The sequence below is a fragment of the Syzygium oleosum genome, unplaced genomic scaffold (assembly GCF_021117445.2).
Source record: "Syzygium oleosum isolate NSW1041296 unplaced genomic scaffold, Sole_v2.1 Sole_v2.11, whole genome shotgun sequence".
Lineage (NCBI taxonomy): Eukaryota > Viridiplantae > Streptophyta > Magnoliopsida > Myrtales > Myrtaceae > Syzygium > Syzygium oleosum.
The window spans coordinates 854,891-871,626 of record NW_026607495.1 but is presented as its reverse complement, the minus strand read 5'-3'; the positions used below and the strand labels follow the sequence as shown (position 1 = coordinate 871,626).

General features: G+C 39.7%; 2 protein-coding genes across 3 annotated transcripts; both read right to left on the bottom strand.

The window, feature by feature from the left end:
- Positions 1 to 229: 229 nt before the first annotated feature.
- Positions 230 to 1,730, bottom strand: LOC115663182 (protein PYRICULARIA ORYZAE RESISTANCE 21-like). Its single transcript, XM_056315865.1, has 3 exons — positions 1,551 to 1,730; positions 1,185 to 1,266; positions 230 to 1,030 (listed from the first exon to the last, which is right to left on the bottom strand). Exons 1-3 carry the CDS (start codon positions 1,713 to 1,715, stop codon positions 579 to 581), a joined length of 699 nt encoding a protein of 232 aa, XP_056171840.1. The 5' UTR covers positions 1,716 to 1,730; the 3' UTR covers positions 230 to 578.
- An 11,726-nt stretch (positions 1,731 to 13,456) lies between these two features.
- Positions 13,457 to 15,092, bottom strand: LOC115691488 (protein PYRICULARIA ORYZAE RESISTANCE 21-like). Of its 2 annotated transcripts, XM_056315864.1 has the most exons (4): positions 14,824 to 15,091; positions 14,504 to 14,585; positions 14,102 to 14,345; positions 13,457 to 14,005 (listed from the first exon to the last, which is right to left on the bottom strand). In XM_056315864.1, exons 1-4 carry the CDS (start codon positions 14,833 to 14,835, stop codon positions 13,690 to 13,692), a joined length of 654 nt encoding a protein of 217 aa, XP_056171839.1. In that variant the 5' UTR covers positions 14,836 to 15,091; the 3' UTR covers positions 13,457 to 13,689. The 2 variants fall into 2 exon arrangements, with proteins under 2 accessions (XP_056171839.1, XP_030473985.1); XM_030618125.2 differs by having other exon boundaries at positions 13,457 to 14,345; positions 14,824 to 15,092.
- Positions 15,093 to 16,736: the final 1,644 nt, after the last annotated feature.

Genomic DNA, 16,736 nt, shown 5'->3' with positions numbered 1-16,736 from the left:
ATTTTGAAGAGCCACAATTTATGCAGGAACAAGCAGAGAGTAGATGTAGAATTTATGGCTATAACAAATACCAATAACATCAAGCCAAATGATAAAATCACAATCATCTTTGTATCATTTCATTTTGTGAAGGTTATTCGATAGTGGACTCGACCTGCTCTTTCACAGAATGAATCACCATAGTGGCAAGCAAGAGACATGGATATGTGCTGAATGAGGGGATGAGAGGAGACATGAACAGGACTCAATTTTATTGAAATGAAGAAATCAACAAGCAGCAATCCATGTGTTGAACATATCTAACCACATATACCACCATTCTAGACCACGAACCTTATCAATTTTTGTATACACACAAAGATAAAGACCCCAAGATAGCCCTAAAAATTAGACTTATGTATCTTTCACCAAGTTACAACATCAGTAATTGACATGAGAAATTTTGAACTGGATCCCATGACATGACGGTGCATGCAGTGGCATCTTCTTCACTAAAGTAATCACATCGGCTCACTCATGTCGTAACCTCTATTCCTACCGACACTCACAAGCCGGTCTTCCACATCCATCATCGCACATCACTGGCATCCCCTGCCCAGGATAGCAACCTCTATTTTCACCTTGACCCTCATCGGCTGGTCTCCCGCATCCATCACAGCACCCATCACTGGCCTCCTCCACACCACCGGATACCCCGGCACTGGCAGGTAGCCCACCACCAGCTTTGGCGCCTTCGGGGGCGGCAGCGCAGGCATCTGCTGTGGAGCCTTTGGAGGAGCAGGTTTGGGGGCTTTCCGGGGCAGTGCTGGCACTGGCACAGGAGCAGGCGGCTTGGCAGTTTCTTTCGGCGGCTCAATGAACCTGACCTTCTTGGGCTTCTTGGTATCCTTGTCAGGCAGGATCTCGACGCTCTGCACCGTCTCGCCGCCCTCGCAGATGATCTTCTGCCGGATTTTCTCCGGGCTGCAGCACACGACGGTGATTAACACCGTGTTCTTCTTTTCATCGTATATCTGGTCTCGGATTTCTCCTGTTCACAAATTAATTCATAGCAAACTCAGTCGAATTAATTTAACACCAACGCAATAGTAATTACAAATCAAGAAATGATAACAATTTGAAACTAAAAAGTGGGGAAGCAAAAAAAAAAAAAAAAAGAGAGAGAGAGAGAGAGAGAGACTCACGGGGATATTTACAGAGAATTTTCTTGATCTTCTTGTAGCAGCGCGAGCACTGTAAATCCACCTTTATCAACATTTTGGTCACCTGCAACAAACAAGAACAATGAAAAAATCAATAAAGCCATGAATTCGAAGGGAGGTTTTCCTTTTCCTAATCGTTTGCAGAGAAAGTATCACGGGAAGATGCAAAACAGAGAAATGAACAAGATGGACCCAACAAAATAATAACCCAAATGGAGAGATAATTGTTCTGAAGAATCACAATCACAGAATGATAAAAAAAAAATGACCCAGAAAATAAAAGGGAAGAAAAATGGAAGTGGTGGGTATCAAGAGAGAAGAGTTAGAGGAAAGAGGAGGAGGATTCACCTTCTCTGCCATAGCTGCGGGAGAGACCAGATCTGGAGAGCTCCAAAAACGAGTGAATGGGAGTGCGAAGTCAGTGATAGATGAATATGAATGATATGGAATGAGAACAGTCTGGTTAAGAAAGAGAACGGTCCCTATATAGTCAAATAGCTCATCTGCTTCCATCTTAAGTTTTTGAGAAAATTCTGTACATGACTTAGAGTCGCGTAATGCACATAAGTCAACCAAAGTGTGCGGCAAACTCGTACTTAAGTTCTCATGTCACTGTCACGTTGAATACTAGGGATTGGTGGGCTTGCGTCAGCGGCAATGATGGGTACAATTTCATCACTTTGCTTTTTGCAGTTGAATTTCCAACTTGTGCGTTAGAGGTGTTTTTGTTCCTTAAACTGTACTTTTGCTCATGTGATTTCGGTCCTTTGATTGTTGTTCTTGCATTGAATTTGGTTTCGATAATTCACTGCACATGAGGACCTGAACAGATCGTTAAAAGGCAGGACTCACCAATGTCACCTCCCGTATTCCCTCTCTTTCGAGAAGAAAAAGATAGAGGGGATAAAAGCACTAATTTATCAATCAAGGAAGAAGAATATGAAAATATCAATCAAAATCACAAAATGATTCTTGGAGATGCTAGAATCAAGTGATTGACAAATGTTGTAATATAATGATTCGTAAGGAAACAATACAACAATGAAAAATAATAAATGAAGAGATCATTATATTACAAGAGTTGTCAATCACTTGATTCTAGCATCTCCAAGAATCATCTTGTGATTTTGATTGATACCTCCAGATTCTTCTTCCGATAAATCAGTGCCTTTAGGGGAGAATTAGGAGACCTCTTGCAGTGAAGATATACACCACGTCAGCTTCGGCTGACTACCGCTAGGTAGGTAAGTATAGTAGCCTCCTGCACCTAGGGTGATGAGGTGGTGTTTCGGCACCTACTGAGTCGACCTGTGCTTCGCACAATGTCTATAAACCAACTTGTCGACTCAGTACCCCTGGTTCATAGACACTGTGCGAAAGTTGAATTTCCAACTTGTGCGTTAGGGGTTTTTTGTTCCTTAAACTATCCTTTTGCTCATGTGATTTCGGTCCTTTGATTGTTGTTCTTGCATTGAATTTGGTTTCGATAATTCACTGCACGGACCTGAGTAGGTCCTTAAAAGGCTCAAGGGAAGAAAACAAGGGGAAGAACCCCCGAGGGGTCGGACTCCCCAATGTCACCTCCCGTATTCTCTCTCTTTCAGGAAGAAAAAGATAGAGGGGGTAAAGGCACTGATTTATCAATCAAGGAAGAAGAATCTAGAGATATATCAATCAAAATCACAATATGATTTTTGGAAATGCTAGAATCAAATGATTGACAACTTACGAATCATTATATTACAAGAGTTGTCAATCACTTAATTCTAGCATCTCCAATAATCATCTTATGATTTTGATTGACATCTCCATATTCTTTTTCCTTGATTGATAAATTAGTGCCTTTAGGGGGAATTAGGGGACCTCAGGTAGTGAAGATATACACCACGTCAGCTTGGGCTAGCTACCGCCGGGTAGGCAGGTATAGTAGCCTCCTGCGCCCGGGGTGATGAGATAAGGTGGTGTTTCGACACCTACTGAGTCGACCTGTGCTTCACACAGTGTCTATAAACCGACTTGTCGGCTCAATACCCTTGGTTCATAGACATTGTGCAAAAGTTGAATTTCCAACTTGTGCGTTAGAGGTTTTTTGTTCCTGAAGCTGTCCGTTTGCTCATGTGATTTCAGTCCTTTGATTGTTGTTCTTGCATTAAATTTGGTTTCGACAATTCACTCCACATGAAGTTGGATTTTGAGGGAATTCATAGGTGACTGTGTTGGGGTGAATTGTATTGTCTTATTAGGTGCAATGCTCAGTTCAGAACATGGAACTAAAATTGTATGGACTGATTATCAAGGACGTCGAGTGATCGAACACAATAATAAATAAAACAAGGAAATAAATGGCGCACCAAATTTACGTGGCTCGATCGATGTGACCTACCTACTCTAGGAGGAGAGAAGCTCAACATCCCACGAAAGTTCAAACAATATGATGAAAAGTACTAACTTTAAACTTTGAGAAGAAAAGAAAAAACCTTGCTGAGCTGTCTCCGACATGGGTTAGTTAATTGCTGTGTTCTCCAAACTAACGTTACATGGTTTGATATGAAGTCCAAATTGGACTTTGAACCCATGACATAATTTAATTAAAGAGTTGTGGAAAGAAACAAAGAAGGATTTATCCATCGACAATAAGACCAAATTACACGTACACGATTTGGTTGGCAATGTATGTTAGAATAATATTGGGCCTTGGAAAAATTGACTGGGGACGGCGAATGTGGTAGTGGAATTCATCCGTGTAAAGAGCAAGAAGCCATTGATTAGGAAGAACAAGATTGTGCATATGGGAAAGTTCCCTTAATTAAATACTAGTGTTGAGCACACGTAAGGAAGAAAAAGAAAAATGAGAATCACCTCCAAAGTGAGGCTTAGGTGGTGGATGAAAGTTGATATTAATTTTCATAACGGGTAACTTTGGAATAAATAAAAAGTAAGACGAAATGGTGTTTTGTTTTAAAATATATAGAATTCTATTCTTTATTTGCCCTGCATAATATGTCTTCGTAGCCAAAATTGTTTGGCTCATGTAAGCACGAAAATAGTATATTATGGGACAATTATATTAGACATATCGACGTGTTATCAATAAATCATTAAGCATACATATTTTAGGGCTTGTATTCTATTTTCTATACATAGAGAAACTCGAGTTTTTGCTTAGATAAGGTAAAAAAAAAATTGATTAGCCGGCGATACTGCATAAGTTGTCACGATATAAGTATTACATGATACAATTTTATCTAAAGACCACTTAATATAAAATTGATTCAAAGAAGAAAGAAAACAAGAGAGCAGTTCATAAGATTTAATTAATAAGTATCGTTCGACAATTCTTTTTAATCTTATAATTCAATCAAATCTAAATAAGGAAACTTATAGTACGCGCCTTAAGTAAACTTAGCTGCTAAGGATTTGACTTCAACTTTAGCTTCTTCTTCAACTTGGACTCTTCAACTTTTAATTTGTTCTTAAAGATTTTCCAATCTAATTCTTTGACTTCTCTTCTTCGATCTTGGACACAGCCGGAGAAGACTAGATAGTTCATGAAAATGGATCATAATTTCCAATAGTTTCCTTAATCTTTTTAACAAAAATTTTCTACTATGAGAGACATAATTAAAAAAGTTCGAGACATCACTTATTTGAATTGATAATGTACATATTGAAAGTAGCTAGTTAATAACCTAACTTATTTGATGAAAAATGCTCATAGTTTTCTCACATTATAAGTTTAGAAGTACACATATAACTTGAAAGAGGGATAAGAATAATAGGAGTGCTGTAACTTTCGCATGGTGCTCACTTGAGTGCCAAAATTATTAAAAATTAATCACTTGAGTGCTACAGGCGATGTGTCTCCCTGGAAAATCTAATGTGGCATTATTTAATAATACATCATCCAACATGGCTCACTGGTAAGATGAAGTCAGCAACTGAGAAGGCAAACGACATGATTTAGACATCTGATTGAAGAACCCTTACCTAGTTTAAAGAAATTGGGGTGAAATTCAACTTCCTTCTTCAAGAACCCTGACTGAACCCCAATTCTTCAAATTCGGGCAAATCACCTTATCAAATTCGCAATGGGGAGCAAAAGCAAGAGAAGTAGCTCACAATTGTATCAATAAAGCCATGAGAAGGTCAACTTTTTTGCTATTGTGGGCTACGAACTCCAACAAGATTTGTCATGTACAAGCCCTAATTTTTCCCTCCACGCCGTCGCCTTTTCCTATGCCTCTGGTCTCTGTCGAGTGAGAGAGATTACACTGAGTGAGCAAGAGAGAGTGAGTAAAGAAGAAGACAGAGCATGCACGAGAGGGAGGAAGCTTCTTCATTTATGGGGTTTACGAGCGTCAAAGAGAAAGCTTTTTGAGAGAAAGAGAAATGTCGTCGTTTGAGGAAGCATACAAAGAGAGAGAGAGAGAGAGAGAGAGAGAGAGAGAGTTGTATTTTAAGGAACTATAAGAGAGACATTGTCATTTTTGTAGAGGAGGCATTTTAGAGAGAATGAGAGAGAAACGACGACAGTTTTTAATCTCTTGCCATGTTGGACGAAGATTTTTCATGTTGGACTTCAATTTATTTTTAGAAAGCCACGTCAAATTAAAAAATTAAGTAAAAAACCCACGTATGATGAATTGTCGGAACAAGCACTCAAATTAACAAAATTACTCCGATGTAGCACTCAAACGAGCAAAAGAAAAAGTTATGGCACTTAAGTGAGCGTCGTACAAAAGTTATGGTACTCCTAGTGTTCTTATCCCCTGAAATGATGTGGGATTAAATAGGAAAAAATTTCGAAAAAGTCATAGATATATTGTATGACTGTCAATTCAGTCATAAACTTCTCAATTTGACTAATGCATTCATAAAAACCTTTTAATAATTTTTCAATATAGTCCATCCAATCAATTTTAGGTAGAAATCACTTATGTAGTTGTCCATTCAGCGTCGGCTATCCTACCGAAACTAACGTGGATATTTTTACAACTTTTTAAAAAATTTCCCAAATTTTTCCTTTCATTTTTTTCTCTCGTTTTTTCTATACACCTTCCGGTCAGCCAACGCTAACGTGGATAATTTTTGCAACTTTTAAAAAAAATTCTAAAAATTTTCCTTTCATTTTATTCTTTTTATTTTTTTTTATTTTTTCTATTCATCTTCTTCCCTCCGCCGGTCGTCGGGGCCTTGGCAACTGAGGAAGGGAAACAAAAAAAAAGCTAAGAAAAGGAAAAAAAGAAAAAATTTAGAAAATTGCAAAAATAGCTCGTGTCAACGTAGGCCGATGCCGGCCATGTCACATAAAATGCCAGTACTAACTAAACCGTCACGTCAACGATTTTTAGTTAAAATTAACCGGAATGACTACATTGACAATTCATTAAAAGTTTAAAACTAAATTCACCAAATTGAAAAGTTTATATACAATGGATTTAGAATTTTTTTGGTAATTATCCCCAACCTTAATGCACCATTTTTTTTTCTTGCATCATATGTTGACACCTAAATTTTTGCCCAAAGATCGTGTTTATATATTTCCGAAAAAATTTGGACATTTTTTTCCACAAAATATTTCATGTCAATTTCTTGCACAAAGATTACATGGCCATCTAGTATAGTTTTTAAAATGGAATTATTTTCTTTAAAATCTACTTCCAAATAAATAAATAAAAGTTGGGGCTGAGGATCTGAATGTTCTAGCCAAGGCCTAAGGGAGTCGGATCACAATTAATACAATCATTTGGAGCCAAAACGCAATTTCCAAAAGTTCGGGGACCAATTTGCAAATTTTACAAAAATTGCCCAAGCCCTTAAATCATCATTTTTATCATTTTGATCCCTAGTTAAGATTGAAATTGAGCTTGAGCCAGGTTGAATTGATCAAACAATGCCAAAAGGACCAAATCGAGTGAAATTGGCCATTCTCGAGCAAGAAAATTGCCAACTTTGAGGGACTTTCTTACAAAATCGGGCGAAGAAAAATGAAAAGTCTGGTCAGAGGCCTAAATTTCTATACATTAATTTTCCAATTGATCAAATACCCCAGCAAAATTGATGGATTAAAGCAATCAAACTAGCTGCCAAAACCCAATCCACGATTTGGCCACAATTCGAAACTACTACGAAAGCAACTTCGTTGCCCCACCATGTCCTACTCAACTGCCCAATCAGCCTAATCTCTGGCTGAGGTGGAAGGGGACCATTAGATGTACAAAGAAACAAAAATGGGCCATGGATAAGTTGGTGAAGGAGAACGAAAATCTCAACTAAATCAGCCAATTCAGCAACTGTACAAGTTTGAAAATCAAACAGTCAGATAGCTGGTGAAGCAGCTCAGTTGGCAGCCTTGGTGTGTGGGAAAGGACCGACCAAAATCTAGATTAATTCAGTAGACAAGCTCACTAAAGCACACTCTTTTGAAGCATAAAATTTTGGAGACAAGATACACTTGAGAGAGTTCTCGATGACCCCAACAGTCAACTCAAAAAAACCAGCTTCAACCCATATACTCCAAACTGACCCTTGGAGAGAAAATGAATTTTTCACAAATTTCCAGCAAAAAATAGCCAAAACCTTCAACTAGAGAGTGGAAGTAAACTCGAAGATCTTTCCAACCATAGGTTGCATATCCCAAACGGAAGTCGGGAAGGCACCCAAAATTCCCCCCTAGGGTACCCTCTTGGCAAGCAAAGGAAAAAACCGAGTGTTGGAGGTTTGTTCGCGAGCCGGGAAAAGAGTGAGATTTTGAAAGAAATGAGAAAATTTTGAACCAAGAAACTCACTGGGGGTCAAAGTAGGCTTGTTCTAGCTCAAAAAAAGCTTGGCATTTTCCGTTAATCAGCTCTAGATTCGTTCTAGTTAAGGTGAGAAGAGTACACCAGAGTAAGCCCACAAACCCAGAAATTTTTTGCTAGTGCTGAGCCTAGTTGGGCACGGGTAGGGCATAGCGAAAGTTTGAGAAAAATGAAGGACATCTGAGACAAACCAAGACTTGGGAGTTACATTAAGATACATATAGTTGAAGCAGGTTCCAATGGAGTAGATAAAAGAGGTCCGGGCTAAGGATTTTGGGTGCCACCATGATACCTTCGTGGTCAGCTTTTCCAGAGTTGAGGCGGCCAACTCTACGCGACTTTGGGAGGCAATTTCTTGGTTCTTTGGTCAAGAACCGTCTGGTATTAACGGGGTATTTCATAAGCTTAGGATTTTACCTATCTAAAGGACCTAAAGTGAGCTTCCTCGGCATTAAGACAAACAAAAAGAAGAAATCACTTCAACCCTACATGTCAAGCAGAGTGAGCACACCATGTGCACTTCAAGAATGACGTTAAATGCAGTTTAGTGGCAACTTGGCTTAGAGTTAGACCTGTCAAACCGAAGTGTGCAACTAGATTAGCCACTATCATTCACTGACGCTTCGCGTTTTTTTGCCGATATTGCCATTTAAAAGCAGAGCTATTATGTTGCTTGAGTTTCATATCCCATCATATATGAATCCATTACGGTGAGTCGAGAACAGCAGTGAGATAAAATAGGGGGGTATGATGCTTCACGAGCAAGGATGACAGGTCATGTAACGTCATTGATTTCGCATTTATGCAAAGTCACAGATTAAGCAGACAAAAATATGCAATGAACATGTATTTGCGGGAGATTATGTTGTCGTGTTGTGTCAAAAGTTTAGCTAACATTAATGGACATCATCTAGTTAAAAAGATAAGGTAAGGACATTATCTTTCTTCTCTAGATCCACCTGCCCAGCCATACTTCACCTGGAAGCTTCTCTTTCTGAATGGCAACCACAACTGGATCTTCTCTGGACAACCGCACAGGCCTCTATTCTCCATCTTGATCTGGATAACAAGGCATATCTATTACAGGCCCAATCTATTTTTCAAGTTTTTTATGCGATAGTTTCCCTCTAGTCAACTATAGTGGGCTAGTTCATTGAACCTAATAAAGTAATATGGATCTGCATTGACAAGAGGTGTACATCATCTTTTCAAAGCAAAACTTAATCGGAAGTGCAAATGTTTCTTCACTGGAATACACACTTTACAGAAAGGCATGACCAAATGTGTGTCGTTTCTTTCATACGAGGGGTAGAATCTTCAATTGGATCTATCAATGGCCCATAAGAGCCTTCGGGATTGACCTAGTGAACTGGTCATGCACTTCTCATCTACCCAAGTCGTGCTTTACCCGTTGCACATTGAAATGAGAGTGAACATCCAACTTAACATCATAATTAGTGATTTTCATAAAGTTGAAAGTGGGCACTATTATGGGCCAAACTCCAGCAAGAGTACCTACAACTCGTCACTCTACGGCTAGCCACAGGAGACATCATAGCCTTTGGTGGAGCGTGCACCTCATGGCGGTCCATCGCTTTCAAAGAGGAGCACGGCACGAGGACGAGAGCCCCTTGGCTCAGGATTCTTGAGCCCAAGTCACCACAACCGGAGTTCTTCAGCTTGTCTAGAGGAACAACCATACTTTTATCATGTTAAGTGTGGATGTTGCTCTCGTATCAAGAGCTTGACATACTTCCACTAACATTAGTTTAGGGAACCTTATCAAAAGATAGTCGCCAAGTGATATCTGTCAACTGTGAAATCTTGCGCATGGCATTACGTCCACCTCCTTAGATTGCACAAAAGCAAGTTGCCCCCTCTTGGAATCAGGGGATATCCAATGAACTACTTCTCTTCTGGGCCCAAACTAAGAAGTGATCACTAGCTGTAATTAGTGGCAGGATTATGCGATATGGTTCTTTGAATTTGTAGCGGGTTCTTGTGGGCTTGTACACAGAAAAGAAGAGAAACTGCTTCTGATGAATTCACAACATTGGGGACCCATTCTCTCTAGCATTAATAAATGCCACTAACATAATGTAGGACTCTTCACATCTATGTCTCTTCCAGTGTCCTGAAATTGACTAACATGGCATTTTACTTTGTGATGTCAACCAGAATTTCAGTGAAAGAAGTTGGTGGACGTAATAAATCAATGCATAAAGCAATTTGTGGAGCCTAACGTCTTTAAGGTGCGTTTGTTTCATGAAAAATTTGAAAAATATTTCCAAAAAATAATCGTATGTATCGTTTATAAAAGTAAATAAATAAAAAATATTTTTATCTCTCATGAAAATATTTAGACATAAATTATTGTCGATAATGAAAACATTTTTCAACAAATGATTATTTCAAACGATATAAGCGATTATTTTTAGGAAAATATTTTCCAAATCATTCATTTTCCGTAAAACAAACAAAGCCTAAGATGGCAACTGTAATTCCAATCATGTGTCAATCTTTTGTCCTATATGATAATCTCCTGGTGTTTGAATAAATCTCAATAATGAATTTATAAAAATAAAAACTTTATATACGGTTAAGATTTATTGAGACATCGAATGGAATACCAAATCGAATGGAATACCAAATGAAATAGAAGATTTCTACAGGATATCGAAAATCTTCCACGTCTATTATAATCCTCAATTATGACCCTTTTTTAAAAAATCTTGTCAATTAACAGAGAAAGGATATGCACAAAAAGCTAAAATCAAAAGCAGACACTCATTGCACCGGCCTCACGGAGCGCGTCTTTTAGCAGAATAGTTGTGGGCAGAGAGACGAAGACAGACTAACAACTAGTCCTTCCCCAAAATATATGTATTATAAGTTATAGTACTTTGTCACTCTCCACATTGATACCACAATAATGTTTAAGTTATATGACATCATAATCATATTTAGGAGATCGTAATTTGGAAATCATAGAACCTACGACAAAAATGAGGAAGAGAGCTCTTCAGCACGAGCGATTTACAAGTGAAAATCGTCGTTACCGAAACTTTGCCATTAAGGATGAACAAATTTTCTAAACTAAAAAGTGACGCGAAGGATTTACGAGTGCATGTCGATGACGATCTTCTCTAAAGTCCGAGACACATCTAATGAGAATCATGATCGCATTTTAGTTAGCCAAAACCCTTGTCCATCCACACCAAATAGAAGGACTTTTTCTCGTAGCAACTACTAAAACAGAATGAGCACATTATGTGAAGTTCAAGAATGATGTTAGATGCAGGTAGGGGCGATTTGCTTTAAAGTTAGACCTACCAAACCAAAGCGTTGCTGCTAGATTAGTCACTATCATCCACTCAAAGTTGCACTTTGCGTTTGTCTTGCGGATATTGACATTTAAAAAAGCAGAGCTATTATTTTGCTTGAGTTTCACTTTCCATCATGCGTGAGTCCTTCAAAGTGAGGATGAGTTGTGCTATGACTTTACATTCTAACGGTGACTTATCGGGGAAGTTATCTTTCTTGTTACCAAGATCATCTTCGGCTTTACTTCCCATGGTAAATAGCCACCCAAGCCCCCCGCCACATGCATCGCCATTGTTCTGTTGGAGGCCGTAACCAACCTCGTATTTGAGGCAAGCGACGGTCCCGCGCTAGCTGAAGGCCCAACTGAGTTCATGGCCACCGTTGTCGAGCTCTCGGCTTGCGAGCTTGTCACAAAGGATTGTGGCTAGCCACGGCCCTCGGCAGCTCGACCTCGGCAACCGTGATCCACGGGCTCAAGTTGAGCTCACACTGCCTCGCAGTCCCATGTCATGAACAATCTCGCCACAAACAAAGACAGAAATGAGGGGAGAGGGGCGCGAGCAGCAGGGGAGGGCGACGGTGATATCGTCGGCTTCAGGGTCGCACTATGGTGTTGAGTCGGGGTGGCTCTCGATCGTAATGCGATGTACTACTATGCGTGAGGAGAGAGATGGAAGGGGAAGAGAGTGGGAGAGGGGTTTGGGTCTAGATTTTAGACATGCGTGGAGGAAAATTGTTCAAAATATCATAAACCTATTGTACGGAGACCAATTTAGTCATAAGCCTTTCAATTATTTCAATTTAGTCCTAAACCTTTCAATTATATAAATTTAATCCTAAACATTTCGACATTTTGCCAATTTAGTCCTAAACCTTTTGACGATTTGTCAATGTAGTCATTCTGGCCAAAGATTCAAATAATAAGTTTAGGACTAAATTAGCAAATTTTCAAATGGTTTAGAACTAAATTGACATAAAAAAAAGATTATGGATTAAATTAGCAAATCGTCAAGAGATTTAGGATAAAATTGGCACAATTGAAATGTTTAGGACCGAATTGGCTGTTGTACAATAGGTTTAGGACTTTTTGGATAATTATTTCTGTGCATGGAGCAAATGGTTTTTTTAGGTTGAGGAGACGTAAATGGTAGATTTTGAGATGTGAGGACAGCATATGATATGGAGGACAAAGTTGAGAATGGTTTTTGCAATCATTTTTTTTTTCTTGAAAGTAATTAAAGTTCAATTATAAGCCTTAAAATCATCTTATGATTTTGAGGAAATCAAGATCAGCTGTGATATGAGATTAGGGGGAATAAGCTTCACGAGCAAGGATGACAGATTATGCGAAGTTATTGATTTCACATCTACCGACACGATTGGGTAATCTTCGAAATTTCATTATGATGGACGAATGTATTTCGTGTTTATGCTTAGCTTTCAATTGAATCGACATAACCAATTTGATCAATCTCTCTCCACTCATAGCGCAATGAATATATAATGATATGTCTCTGTGAGATCATATGGTCGAGTTGTGTCGAAAGCTCCTAGTAGCTCTAATCGACGTCATTTAGTTAAAAAGAGAAGGTCAAGGACATTATCATTCTTCTCTAGATCCACCTACCCAACCATCTGAACCGGAAGCTTCTCTTTCTGAATGGCACATTGCAATTGGATCTTCTGTGAACAAACCACCTAGGCCTCTGCTTTCTCCATTTCAATCTTTATTTTCTTGGCAGATTTACCACATAGCCCAATCTACTTTTCATGTTTCTTTTAGTGGCCGAAAAGGCCCCTTTTCAAGCTCATAAATATGTGGCTGAAGAAATCATCATAGAATAATCATTACAAAGCAAAACTCATTGGGAATTTCTACAACCGTTTCTTCACTTAAACACACAGAGACTTTACAAATGATCATGATCATACGTGTGTTGTTTCTTTGATATGATGCATCTTATCTCCATTAGGTCTACGTCTTATTAATGCTCCACAACACATGCAGTACAAAGGTTAGGGTTTTGAAGATTCCTTCCTAAAGAAGCATAAGATCAATAGTTGACTCGACCTGTTCATTCACGGAATGAATCACCATTGAGGCGAGCAAAAGACATGAACACGAGAGGAGACATGAAAGGGACTTAGAGTTTTATTGAAATGAAGAAATCGACAAGTAACAAGTCATGTGTTGGACAATTATTTGACCACATATACCACACTATACCAGACCACCAACCTTATCAAATCTTTCTATACCCACGAAGAAGATAAAGAACCTAAGATAGCCCTCAAAAATTGACTTATGCATCTTTCACTGAGTTATTACATTGACAATCGACGTGAGAAAGTTTGAACTCGATTCACATGACGGTGCATCCAGCGGCATTTTCTTCACTGAAGTAATCGCACCGGCTCACGTAGTAACCCCTGTTCCCACCTTGACACTCGTAAGCCGGTCTTCCGCATCCATCGTGGCACATCACCGGCCTCCCCTGCCCATGACAATAACATGGTCCCCCACCATACCCTACATAACATGGACAACAGCACACCCCCACCATCGGATACATCGGCACTGGCGGGTAGCCTGACACCGGCTCTGGCGCCTTCGGGGGCGGCGGTGCTGGTGTCGGCGCCGGAGGCTTCGGCGGGGCCGGTTCGGGGGCTTTCGGGGGTGGTGCAGGTGCAGGTGCCGGCGCTGGAGCGGGAGTGGGCTTGGGGGTTTCTTTCGGAGGCTCGACGATCACAACTTTGGGCTTCTCGGGTTTCTTCTCCGGCTCCTTCGGCTTCTCCGGTTTCTTCTCGGGCTCCTTCGGCTTCTCGGGTTTCTTCTCAGGCTCCTTGGGCTTCTCCGGCTTCTTCTCGGGCTCCTTGGGCTTGTCGGGCAGGATCTCGACGCTCTGCACCGTCTCGCCGCCCTTGCAGATGATCTTGTCCCGGATCTTCTCCGGGCTGCAGCACAGGACGGTGATCGTCACCGTGTTCTGCTTCTCATCGTATATCTGGTCTCGGATTTCTCTTGTTCACAAGTTAAATTCAATGCAAAACTCAGTCGAATTAAATCCAACAGAATGCAATAGTAGCCACTCATAAAGAAATGACAAATAGTTTGAAACCAAAAAGAGGAGACAAAAAAAAACGAAAACACAGAGAGAAAGAGAGAGAGAGACTCACGGGGAAATTTACAGAGGATTTTCTTGATCTTCCTGTAGCAGCGCGAGCACTGCAGATCCACCTTTATCAACATTTTGGTCACCTGCAACAACCAAAAACAACGCAAAAACTGATAAAGCCAAGTGAATCGAATGAATGCTTGAGTTTTTCCATCTCCCAATCGTCTGCAGAGAAAGCATCAGGGCAGAGAAATGCAAGAACAGAGAAACGAACAAGATTGGACCCGGCAAAAGATCAACCAAAACAGAGAGATGAGCTGCTCTGAGAATCGTCGCGACCATAGAATGATGATGAAGGGAAGAAAGAGGAGGAGGGCTCACCTTCTCCGCCATGGCTGCCGGGAGAGACAAGATCTGGAGAGCTCGAGAACGAGTGAAGGAAGGAGCTAGTGATGATGGTTGTGTGTGTGTTTGTGATAGATGAATATGAATGATAGAGAATGAGAACAGTTTGGTGAAGATAGGGAAAGGTCCCTATAAATTTAATACCTCATTTGCTTCTTTAGCAACTCGACGAAATTAGAAATGATGTGACGCGGAATCAATCACAGTGCAAAAAAGCGTTACGGCAAATTCGCATTTCGGATCTTTTCGGTTCGGACGAAACCTCAGTGGTTTTATTTAGCGGAACGAGTTAATGCATGCTCGATCGAAAAAACCAAAAAAAAAAGAAGGTACATTCATGCGCGATTTTGCGATGCTAAAAGAACAATCGGATGTGGACACGTGTGGAGGACATTGAGTTTCATGTAGGGCTCCGGTCCAATTCCGTGGATTTTCTCATGCCAATGGAATCACTTAGAATTTTGGTGAAAACATGTTAAGCTATGGTGAACGGTGTTTTGAAAAATTTGTGTAGGTTTTAAAACTAACACGGAGCATTTTTAACCCTGTACTGATGTTGGCGAGCCACTATCACGACAAACAATGTCGTGCTAACAACGAGCTTAGGCCAGGTGGGGTCGTCTATCCTAAGTTGTATCAAAGCCAGGGTGTAAATGCTGGGTCTCACACGTCTTCGTTAGAGACAGGTCATTGAGCCATGATAGATAAGTCTCAAGCAATATCCAATTGGCACGATACATTTTCAAAACCATGCAGGCGCAAATAAGCCATGATTAGAGAAAATATCAAGACAACAGAGGCTTGGAGTGTGCCTACCTACATCCATGTATTCATGAAGCTCAACTACCAAACGGGAGAGTATTTCGATGTAAACATTCTATATTTCAACGTATCAAAGCATCAGTAAGGTCAAGAGCCTATTAAGGCTCCGTTTGTTTCGCGAAAAATGAATCATTAACATTCGCTTGTATCGCCTACACAAAAGAATGAACGAAAAATTATTTCATCATCCATGAAAATGTTTAAACATAAATTACTGTCGATAGTGAAAACATTTTTCATTTAGCATAAATAATCAATGTTAAAAAAATATTTTTCAAATTATTCATTTTTCGTAAAACAAAACGGAGTATGAGGTTAAGATTCTTTTAGGGGCTTTTCAATCCTTTCATGTACTCCCAATTTAATCTAGTGAACCCTATGGTCTTTGCACAAAACATGGGGATCAATATCAAAATCTGAACAGTAACAAGCTCGTGACCATATATTATAATTTATAAACCAGAAAATAGGGGAAAAAAAACTCCAAAAGGTGACAAAAGAGTGTCGGGTCGGGTCGGGTCGGGTCTTGCTTGGACAGCGACACGATTGCATGGAATTCAGCACCTCAAATTCTTCAACCGTTTTTTGAATCGCACGTTCAGGATTGAATATTCATCTTTTCTTTTCTGATCTGATTGCCGACTCCTCAATCTACGGCTTGCGTCTGCATGTGCTGGCCTTGGAATTATTTTCCTTGATTGATACATCTCACCAAACCACAAAAATTGAAATTAAAGGTCTCGCAATTTGGAGCACTAAATCGATTTAATCAAATCTTTTTTTTGTCACTAGTATTAAGCATTTGCTTCTAATGCAATTCTTCAAATAAACATAGTATACATTCACTTCGACAGGACTAAGCTTATCGGTATATCTAGAAATAAAGAGATTCACGTCATATCCACGAAAGATCACGTCGGCAATTTCCGACGGCAAAATTGGCCGGAAGGGTTATATTGGAATTTCGTACAAAGAATTAGGGCTGCATTGATAAAATTGAAAAGTTCGAGACTGAATTGGCATCCTAATCCAACTCGAGAACAGTCCGAGGTTGATTTGAGGGAAAA